Below are 10,907 nucleotides of genomic sequence, written 5' to 3'. Positions count from 1 at the left end.
CTTTTATGGGGCTCGTCCGCCGCCCCTGGGCGCCGGGACCCGGCCGCGGCAGCGGGGACACGGAGCCGGCGGCCGCCGCCACCTCGGGCCGCTTCCCCTCGCTCCACGCGGGCGTCTCCGAGGGCAAGCAACGTGTGCCGCGCCGGGGAAGCGATCCCGGGGGAAAGGGAGAGGGGGCAGGAGATGGGGCAGCGGCTCCCCGATTAATTCTTTTCGGTGCCGGAGCTTGCAAGGAAAAGTCCCCGAAAGATACAAACCTCCAGCATCCAAGTGGCAACTATTTTCCTCATATATGGCAAGATTTCTTTCTGCACGCACTTGAAGTAGGAGACGGAGGGCGAGCAGGTCTCCTCCGCCTTGAGCATTGTCTGCAGCACCCTGTCATTGAGGAGGTTGGCATCCAGGTAGGCTCGTCGGATGGTCTCCACCTCGCAGCACAGCAGCTGATGTTCCATGTCTGCCTTCGTCTCCTCGAGTCACTTCTCTGCAGCAGGACTGAGTCAGTCGCTCGCTCGCTCTCTCTCTCTTCCCCTTCCAGGAGTCCCTTGGATGCTGCTTCTGCTACTGCCGCTACAGCCCTCTGGAGGCTGCAAAACTTTCTAACTTCCAACAAAACTCTCCTGGTGTAGTCCGTGTGACGTTACTGTTGTTAAGCAGAGATCAAAGCACGAGAGAGAATGAGAAAGAGAGAGAGAGCCAAAAGCAAGGGGCAGAGCCCTAAAGCCATCCCATAGGCTTCAAGTCCTTCCCCTTTGCTTAGCTTATAGAGAGCAGGGTTTTAATGCAAATGAGACAAGGGCTCGCTTTCTTCAAGGGCAAGGGAGAAGTGGGGGAAACCCAAATTGTCTCTTCAGTGGATCATGCATAATTTTAAAAATGGAGCAAGTTCTGCACTGGGAGCCAAATGATGAATGGGGCTAAGGCCACACACAGACACCAGGGAGAGAAATGCAAGGAGACTTCGTATTATTTACAGGGGCGCCAGGGAGGGGAGCGGAGCAGCACCAGTGCCTTGCTGTTTGCTATCAATATTATTATTATTATTTATTATTATTATTATCATTATTAGTGCTGTCACTGGCACGTAGCTGCCATGCTGTCCTTCAAAAAGGCGCACTCCCAACCTGAACACCTACTCTTTGTAGCTGACCCCAAGGGAAAAACCTTTCTCCCGTTTCCTCAGTCCTGTTTTTTCCCAGCCAGGATGGTTTTACTGCACACCAAACTTTATAAACAATTGGGGTGCCCACCCCTCTGCCAAGATGGTTATTTTTCCAATTTTTTTTTTTTTTAAGGTCTTTCACTTTAAAGGTTTCACCTTCCCAGAGGGGCACGGAGGTGGCAGGGGACAGGGCGAGAACTAATCCGAAGCTGGTGGCAGTGCGCACCGGGGAGGGGAAGGCCACACTCGGCACGCCACCCCCACTGCTCACTGCCACCCAGGAAAAACATCCCAGCGGAGCAGCAAAATGGAGGCCAGGGCTCCCTCCAGCACCCATGGGGAGCCAAGCTGGTGGGGTGGGAGGGAGGTGCCGGAGCCTGCAGGGGCCTCATTCGCGTCTCCAGGACATTCTGTCCACGCGTGATGGGGCCCTGCTGCAAATATCTCCCGCTCCCTGGCCGAGCCTGCTGTACCTGAGGACACTCTGCTTCTTGCTGTTTCTGTTAAAAAAGGGCATCTCTGAAAGCCTCCCTCTCCTCCCAGGGGCTGACAGCGCAGCTTGAGGCCCGCTGGGGAACACCGGGGGTGAGGCTGATGCATGGGAGAAGTGACTTGTCCTGCCCCAAAGTGGCGTAGGGAGAAGCGGGAAGGCCGTGAATTGGGGTGCATGGATTAACCTCAGCCTCGGTGCTTTAGCATCAGCCGGGTGTTGAATACCTGCCAGGGGTACAACACCGATGGCAGAAACTCCAGCTGGTGGCAGGGGCTGCTGGCCGTGGAGGACACAGCATCTCTCCTCTGTGACCCGCAGGGAGAGCAGTGCCAAAGATCACAGGGCATGTTGTTGCACAGTTGTGTGTTTATGTAATCTCTTTGCACGGACTGTCTGCCCATCTTTTCTCATTTACTCGTTTGCTTGACCATTTGTCTCCATTTTGTTTCCGTCTGTCAGGAGGAGGAGGAGGATGTTGGAGGCCCTGCACTCTCAGTTCCCCTTGCACGCCACAGCCCGTGGGGTGACTCCAGAGGGTCCCCAAGCGAGGAAGCTGTCCCCCGTCCCTCTGCCTGCACAGGACGCCCACTTCTGTTTCCACAACTTTAGTTGGCCGGGAGGGTTTCAATGTTAAATGAAGAAGCACACACGTCCCCCTGCGCGCTTGGGTCGGAATTGGACGTGCCCCCGATGCACATCCAGGGGGACCCTATTTCATTAACAACGCTGCATCCCCAACACCTTTCTGGTGAGCAGCCGGTTTGGGGGAAGCAGGGCCAGCCCTTGGGGCAGCCGGTTGCATTCCCTGGGATCGCGCCAGCTCCTTCCTCCTGAACATTTCTCCTGCCCAGGCACACGGGTCCCTCTCGCTGCGCGGCGCAGCACCCACACCTCGGCATCCTGCCGGTCGCACCGGCCTCTCCGAGGTGCCTTTCCCCGCTCGGAGCACGCGGCCGCCGCTCCATTCATAAAAGCAGCGCGGCGGGGCGCGGGGCTGCGCGGCGGGCGGGCGGTGCCGGCGGCGGGCGGGGCTGGCGCGGGGCCCGGGGAGCCCCCGCGGGGCGGCGCGGCCGCAGGAAGCGGCGGCGCGGGAGCCAATGGGGGCGCGGGGCTGTTACCGGGCGGGACGGGCAGATCTCGGCCGGGGCTCGCCCGGTCTCGCCGACACAAAGGGGACGGGCCGGGCGGCAGCGCCAGAGCCGCCGCCGGGCCGCCCCCGCTCGCCCCGGTGGCAGCACCGGGGCGGTCCCCGAGCCGCGGGGACGGCCCCACCGCTGCCTGCCCGAGCCGCCGTGCCCGCACCGGAACCCCGGGGTGCTCTCCCGAGCCGCCCCTCCTTGGATGCGGGACGCGTGCTGCGGCCGCTTCCGCCGCTCTCGCCCCCGGGGGCTTCCGACGGCGCTTCCTTCCTGCCCGCTCTCCCTCCCTCCTTCCCTCGCTCGCTGCCCGCCCGGCGCTCCCCTCCCCGCGGCGCCCGCCCGCTGCCGGCGGCGCTGGGCCCGGCCGCCACTTTCTCATGATGTCATCCCGCCCCCGCCGCTGCGCGCCGCCGCGCCGCGCGGCCCCGCCGCGGGAGCGCGCATTCCTGGCGTGCCGCCGGGGCCCGCCGTAGTGAGGCGAAGAGAGGCGCAGCGGGGGCACCGCCGCCACAGGGAACACCTCCCCCCGCCAAAAAACCCACTCCTGCTCCGGACTGCTCTGGACTAGAAAGAGAAGGAGCTGCTGGAGAGGCTCCGGCAGAGATGACGGGCCTGGAGCAGCTCTCCTGAGAGGGGAGGCTGAGGGAGCTGGGCTTAGTCTGGGGGAGCCTGCGAGGGCATCTCATCGGTGACTGTAAAAACCTCCAAGGGGTGCCAAGAGGAAGGTGCCAGACTCTCCAGCGGGTGCCCAGCACCAGGATGAGGAGCAATGGCCGTAAACACAAATCAGGAGAAGTGTCAGCTCAGGGGGAGGAAGAACTCCCCCACACCGAGGGGACAGAGCTCTGGAACAGCTGCTCGAGCAGGGCGTGGGGTGCCCCTCTCCGGAGACATCCCAAACCCACCTGGAGGTGTTCACTGGCGCCTGCCGTGCCCCAGACCCCAGGGGCGGCCCGTGAAAGAGGGAATTTGGTGGAGCAAAGCTCACAGAGGGTTTCTGTAGGGGAACCATCACCAAGCTGGGGAGAGGCGTGAGTCGGGGTGGGAGGGAAGGTTGGGATGGCTGGGGTGTCCCGAGATGAGGAGCTGACACTGTGCTAATGGAATTCAGCCCAAACTTATCCTGGGGGTAAGAAAACGCAAAAGGCCTAAGTACGGGGAGAGGAAAAAGAAGCAGGGAGCAAGGTTTTGTTTCTTTCTTCATGGAGGAAAACCTCCTGTTAGGCCATGCCAGAAGTGAGGCAGTGGAGGGAGAGGCGCCAGAGGAAGCCTGGCAGACAGTAACAAGGTGAATAAACAATGTATTTAAGCACCAGCATCCTTAAAGTGAAAGTGTTTTAGTGAAGAATATTTTGATTTTGTACCCAGCAGCTACAGTTTCTGTTTTGCTCAGCTGACAGTATATTTTGGTAATATATCAGCATGAAAATGGCCAGCACAGACACTGGGGTTTGATATGGATATGTGAGGTAGGAAAAAGCACATCTTGCCCACATAGAGTATTTACGTTTGATTTACAATGTAAAGAAACATTTTCTCTATTTCCCAAACCGGCACTCTCTCTTTGTCATCCCAAAGGCCCATAAATAAATACCGCTGGAAATTTGTTGTTGAATGGCTTATTTAGAAGGTTTTGAAGCACAATGTTATTATTTTTCTTTAAGAAAAACAACAAACAAACAATAACCAAAAAAAAAAAAAAAGAAACAGCAACAAAAACACAGGGAGATGTTTTGTAGCGATTTTAGGCGTAATTCCCCATAAATGACAGTAAATCAGTGTGGATCACATCCTCTGCAGAAATGCTGTCTCAGAAAGGATGGTCTCTCATCCTTTCTGTTGAGTTAAAGTGAGGGGCTGTTGTTGGGAAGACCCTGGGAGCTGGGGTTGCTGTGGTCAGCCGCAAGATGTTTGCATCCCTCAGACCATTCTGAGATCCTCAACCACTCTGCTCCTTGGGTGTAAAGTGGATTGGCACCTCTCTGAAGGACAGGCATGCATTCTTTGAACCTTCAGTAAAAATCATTTGGCTCAGAACCAAGTCTAAAACACGGAATTACAGTTTTGACCTGAAGCATAGATGACAAAATGATCAATTTGCAAAACTCAGGCGTTTTTCAGAGCACATGAATTCAATGGGAGTAATACCACCAACTTCAAAGGGAGCAGGATTGAACCCGTAATGTATTTAATGTATAGCACTAATGACTACAATAAATAAACTCATTTTGCCTGGGCTTTTTACCACCTTTAGCTTCGTGTGTGTGTGTGTGTGCACTTTTATGTGTGTGCCAAAGGAGTGGACTCTCTGTTCTGCCATTTCAAATCTAGCACCCATGCCAGATTGGTGAAAATATTAACAATTGTACAGGGTGACAAGATCTGGGGAATCTGGTCCACTTGTTTCCAGAAATCAGTAAAGGAAGTGAAGAATTGAGAACCTTGAGGGATGAGATTACAGTCTTAGTGAAGCCTTCAGAAATATTTATACTTTATTTGAGCTGTTTGTGGCAGTTGGTATTTTCTTATTTACTTGAGGTGCAGTCTGATTTGGTTAAAAATGAGTATGGAATAGCATATTTTTGGAGAAATGCATAATCCTAGAATTACATCTTTGTATCCTATTTATTTTATATTCTTTTTTCTGGAACACTACACAGTGTCAGCAGTAGCTGCTTTGTCCCCTCTGGTTGTTTCTTAACCTGACTCACTCTCCATTTAGTTACAGAAGAGGATGCAAGGTATAATAATAACCTCATATTTAACTCAAGTGAATTTCTTTTGTTGGCTAATTTTCATTTATTTTTACATTGTTGACCAAATTGCTCAGATTTGCAACCTTGGACTGTGAATACTTCTCTTTTCAGAGAAGAAAAATAAAAAGAAGAATAGTCTTTCTGAGTGTGCATTCCATTTCAGAAGGATTAAAGTAAAAAAATAATAAAAATAAAATATGAATTCCAGTTTTGATCAACAACTACATCAACCCAAAATACACACAGGTCTTCTCCAGCCACATGCTGCTGGTGTCATGGTGTGAGTGCTGACCACCAGCATGCCTTGAAATGAACAGGAAATGTCCCAGAATACTGAGCTGGGAAAAAGGAGAATCTGGAAAAGGGGAGTGGCTGCATTTTGCTTGAAATGCTCGATAAAGCTGTGCCCCCACTTTATCTCTCCTCTTTAAAATCTGTGTATAGTTGGAGCGTATTCCCTTTAGAACCAAAGTATTTCATAAATCCCAGATTTGCTTTTGAGTTCAGGCTGGAGAATGAAACTGGTTAAAAAAGCTGAACCCCCCAGCAAAATATTGGTATAAAATTTTCTCAAGAAATTACCAAGAATATTTTTTCCTACTTCTGCAGTAATCAAATGATGTAGCACAAAATCAAATGATGTAGCACAATGATTTGCACTGATGGAAGTGAGGCTAAATTGTGAATGTTTTAGAAGCTAATTCAGGAAAAGACTGAAACATGTGCCTAAATTTCAATAAGTAAGTACACCGGAATTTACATGTGCCTAAAATTTAAATATATGTTTAAATACATTGCTAACCTGAAGCCTAAGGGTATGGTTTAAAGTTAAGTCTAAACTAGTCTAGACAGTAGCTGTTGCTGAAAGTGATTATTCTTCTCCCAGTTGACTTCTCTGAAATGCCCATCCTGGAGTAAAACCAATACAGCTTGTTGACAATAACAGCTGCTTCCTCAACAACTTTGAAAAGCATCCATTTCTCATAAAAATGAAAGTAAAAGTCTCAGTTAATGGTAAAATCCATGGAGATGGGCTAGGGTGAGCTTTTGTGCTAACATGCAGCCCCTGTTTGATTTCACAAGCTCCAGCCTGCTGGAGACAGAACAGAGGGGAGCAGTTCTCACGCCGACTGGGATGCTTTTATTTCCTGTGCTCCTGGGCTCTTCCATCCTGCCAGGGATATCCAGGGGGAAGGGAACAGCAGAGAAAATGTGTCAGTGAAACCAAGCTGCCTGCAAAGCAGTGAGAGGAGACGGGGTGCTTTGAGATGCTCGCCCCTCTCAGAGGGATGTGGGAGATGCTGGAGTTTTGGGATGCTCACCCCTGTCACCTGAAATTCCTGACTGGAATTTTTCTGGAATAAAACCAGAGAGGTTGAAGGATGTTGACCTGACACAAAGGCACGTGGCCTTCTGGAAAGGCTGAGGCTTGCTGGACACAGCCCAAGAGGTCGTGGGCTGGGGCAGATGATGCTCGCAGAGCTGTCTGTATTCTAATCTGATGGCAAATCTCAGTGATGGCAAATCTCAGTCTCTCTCTGCAGACACTGAAAGGCAGCAGAGGTCTGAGAAGCCCAGGTCTCCTTCAGGCAAGTTTTCTGTGGAAGGAGCTGGGGGCCTGTGGATTTCCATCATGGACCATTTGTGCTGCTGCTCAGCACCTGGCTGCCTGCCTGTGAGGGCTTTGTGACAAGACCCTGAGCAAAGATCTAGCAGGTTTTTAATCAAATGTTTCCCTTGGCTTTAATATTCTGTACCCATCAGATTAGAGTTGCTCAGCAGAACTCCAGCCCTCCACACAGTGTCTCATTTATCCCTGTTCCTGCCATGTGCCCAGCTCAGCTCTGCTGACGTTGGTTCTGGTTGTGCAGTCCTGTTGTAGGGGTTTTTTTGGGTGGGGGAGTGCTGCAATTAGCCTGGTTGAAGCAACTAGGCCAAGGAACACCGAGCAGTAAAATAAAGTCTTGATGACATATTTGAACTCTTGGAGACCATGGGTTATCTGATCTGCAAGGTCACTGCTATTCTCTGGGAAGATTTTAAAGAATCTGCTCCTGTTTCAAGCTTAAAGGGCCCTTCTTGCATTGTAGAATGCAAATTCAGTTTTTCTTGAGTTGGTGGGTGTTTTAGACTATTTAGTACCTGTGTTTTTATTTCCTTTTCTTTTAATGCTCATCAAAAGCAAACAGTATAGAATTAGTTTTAATGAACAGAAGGAAAAAGTGACTCCAGTAAGGTTCCTTCTGCTACCAGAACTGAATGAAATGCAGAAAGGAAAATAACAATAATATGAAAATGAGAAACCTACAAAGAACTTTAAAAATTCCTTTTAATCACTTAAGCTGTCATCAGTAGCAGAAATAAGGAATTATATTTCAGACATGACTTATACCAGGCATGCTTTAAAAAGAAAAAGGCAAATTGATAGTGCCTGAAGAGTCTGTGCCTGGGAATAAAAAAGTGCAGAATTAGGCCCTTGGAAGCCAAGTGCCTTTTCCACCATTCAGTCTGTAGAAGAAATGATGGCCCTTGATCTTTAGCAGCTCTAACAGATGGACTTGGGGAAGCAGGGGGAAAATAACATCAGTGACAGTTTTGTGTTTCTGTATTTCTGAAAAGTCAAAATGTTAGAAGCTATTCTATTACAAAGATTCATTATGGGTATGATTGGCTTAACAGTTTTCTGTAATACAGATCATAAAGTCCTGTCAGAACGGAATCAAATGCTAAAAACCTTGCATAATAACTTTCACAGACCATTAAGCTTTAAGGCTACAGCGTGGGAGTTTGTTACAAAGAGACCCTCTTACAGCAGCAGATACTTTAAGTGAGAGGTATTTCCCACCCCAGGCTTTATTTGCTGCCAAGTCTGATTTCTGGCTGTGTTTATGTTCCTATACGGGGGCTGGCTTAGCTTGGCAGTGGGGTTGCTGCAGTGGCACAAGGAGAGCTGTAGGAAGGGATTGGGCAGGCTGATATTTTCCTTTCATGGGAAGCTGGATATGTAAACTGCTGGCCATTTTATCCTTGCTGGCTGTGGCGAAGTATCCCCCCTCTGTTTCCCTCCTATTATAGTAACGGCATTATTCAGCAGGATGAAGTTCCTGGTGTCTTTCATGCCACTCTCTGTGCTTTTGGGAAGAAGGATAATGCACTCCCTTGCCTCAGGGATTATGAATTCAGTGTCCTTAAGGAACATGCCGTTTATCTACAAAGCAATGCGCTGCTTGTGCCATAAAAATCCCTTATCACCTGGTAGCAATATGGATTCAGATCCATTTGTTTGGCTCTCTGTAGGCATTGGAGTTTAAGGAAGGGATGCTGCCATTGTCTCCTTGGGCTGGTTTTACCCTGGTATAATTCCATGAAGCTCCTTCTGACTCGGGTGGGAAAGGATTCAGTGCATGGACTTGATGAAGTCACAGTGATAGCAAAATGTGAGCTGGAGTCACTAGTGGGGAAAGTCTTTCATTTTGCGTTGATAAAAAGTTTATGATTCATCACTGGCTTGATTACATTACCCTTTAATTAAGCTTGTAACTGCCAAAGAGTGGGGACTTTGGTGTGATTTTCCTTTGCTATCTCCTGATCGCTCTGCTGGTGTGATTTTATAGAACCATAGGATCATTTAGGCTGGAAAAATCATCAAGTCCAACTGTTAAAGAAGGTCTTGCAGTGATTTCTCCTTACTGTAAGACTTCTCAGGAATTTAAGTCATATTACTCCCTGCTGATGCTTCCACAGTTGGAACAACCTCAGTGGAAAGCAAAAATGTAGGTGAAAAAATGTGTTGGTTTGAAATCTTGGGATTTTCTTCCACAGAAAACTGCTGAGTCCAAGCACAGATCTACAGCCCAGGCAGCTGATCCTGGAAGTTTATGGTAAACTTCCTCACACAGGATCCCACTGCACCTCACAAACTCACCAAAAACACCACCTCAGACCGTGTGGATCAGGATAGTTTCATCCTGAGCCACAGGAGCCAGTTTCATCTCTGGTCAGACATGTCCTAGGACGATCAAGAGACTGAATGACAAAGGGAGAATTTTAATTCTGAATGTAGGAACCAAAGGAAAGGCGGGTGCTGTGCTTCAGGAGGGCTCCCTCACAGGACTGCAGGGAGCCTCAGCTGCTTTTGTCCTGAGGAGGATTCGGTGCCTGGGCTCAGTTAGGAATGCCTATGGGACAGGGTGGTGGAAAGGGAACAAACCCCCTGAGGACTGGGTGCCATCACAGTGCCTCAACCCACCTAAAAATCCAAACTTCACTCACTTTCACAAGTCATTCACTGCCTAGAGGGACAATCAGTCCCCAACCGGGATAGACTGAGACCTTTGATGGTATCAGCCTGAAGATAAGGCGGAGACCTGCCAGGACAGATGTTAGTTTCACTGCGTCTTGCAGGCAGCCTTTTACAAGTCACAAAGCCACCCTAGGGAAAAGTCACTTGAAATTCATCCACTGGAAAGTGCAGGAGGGATCAGGCCCCAGGTCTGTTACCCTCTCTGAGTTCAGCATTTTGTGGGGCTCTTTCAGATGGTGCTGCCAAAATTTGATTCTTGCTCCAGCGGAGCTGGCTGGAAACACGGTCAGAAACAGGTCTCTTCTGCTCCAGTGCGTCTTCTTAGCAGGAAAACCAGATTCTCAGCTCAGGCTGGATCGTCTTTCCCGCTCTTCTGACAGAACAGTGTTTAGAAACCCTCTCTGCCACCTTTGCTCCCATGCTGAGGGAGCCCAACCAGCTCAGGGCCCTGGCTCCATTCATGGTATAGTTATCTCATATGTCTGGCTCAGCTGATCAGGAGAAAGATGCAATTACACCCAGGTATGCAATTTTGGACTAGTTTAAATGATATCACGCAATCATAGTAACAATAACGATGATAATATCTTGTGCCATATGTGAGAAAAATTAGCTATTGTTTCAGAACAGAGCTGACAAGCAGCACAATGCAGTGTTATGTACTCAAGAGGGAGAATACAAGTTACTTCACTCATTTTCATCCCAGCCTAGGGCTTAAATCCGGGAGAGAGAATCATCTGCATGAGAAATGTGGCATGAAGCATCAGGCTGGGCTGATAGGAGCTGCAGGCTCCCACACAGCCCACACCAGGATAGCACTATCAGATGGAAAGGGGTTATACACGAGGTGTAGCCTTGCAGCCTCAGCTGAGTATCTTTGCAATGGTTTCCCACATCACTTAACGGCTTGTTTAACCTAGCATAATTAACCAGCGGGCTCTACAAGAATTTCCCACAATCAGTAAAAATGCAGCAGAAGGCCTGAAGGACCACAGTGGAGGGCAAACACAATGACTGACAGTCAGTGCTTGCTCATGCCTCTCCTGAAAAGTAC

The 10,907-nt window shown here is 49.7% G+C and overlaps 1 protein-coding gene across 1 annotated transcript in view; it reads right to left on the bottom strand.

Annotated features, from left to right (window-relative positions):
- Positions 1-637, bottom strand: part of CCND1 (cyclin D1) — a 16,100-nt gene extending 15,463 nt beyond the window's left edge. The window contains exon 1 of the mRNA XM_039724999.1: positions 258-637. Coding sequence (XP_039580933.1) covers positions 258-455 — 198 coding nt within the window. The 5' untranslated portion in view covers positions 456-637. The remainder of the gene's footprint in view (positions 1-257) is intronic.
- Between the last annotated feature and the right edge of the window lie 10,270 nt (positions 638-10,907).

This window comes from Passer montanus, unplaced genomic scaffold (assembly GCF_014805655.1).
Source record: "Passer montanus isolate IOZ18808 unplaced genomic scaffold, ASM1480565v1 scaffold54, whole genome shotgun sequence".
In the NCBI taxonomy this organism is placed as follows: Eukaryota; Metazoa; Chordata; class Aves; order Passeriformes; family Passeridae; genus Passer; species Passer montanus.
Note: the sequence above shows the minus strand (reverse complement) of the source record. Positions and strands in the feature narration are given on the sequence as shown.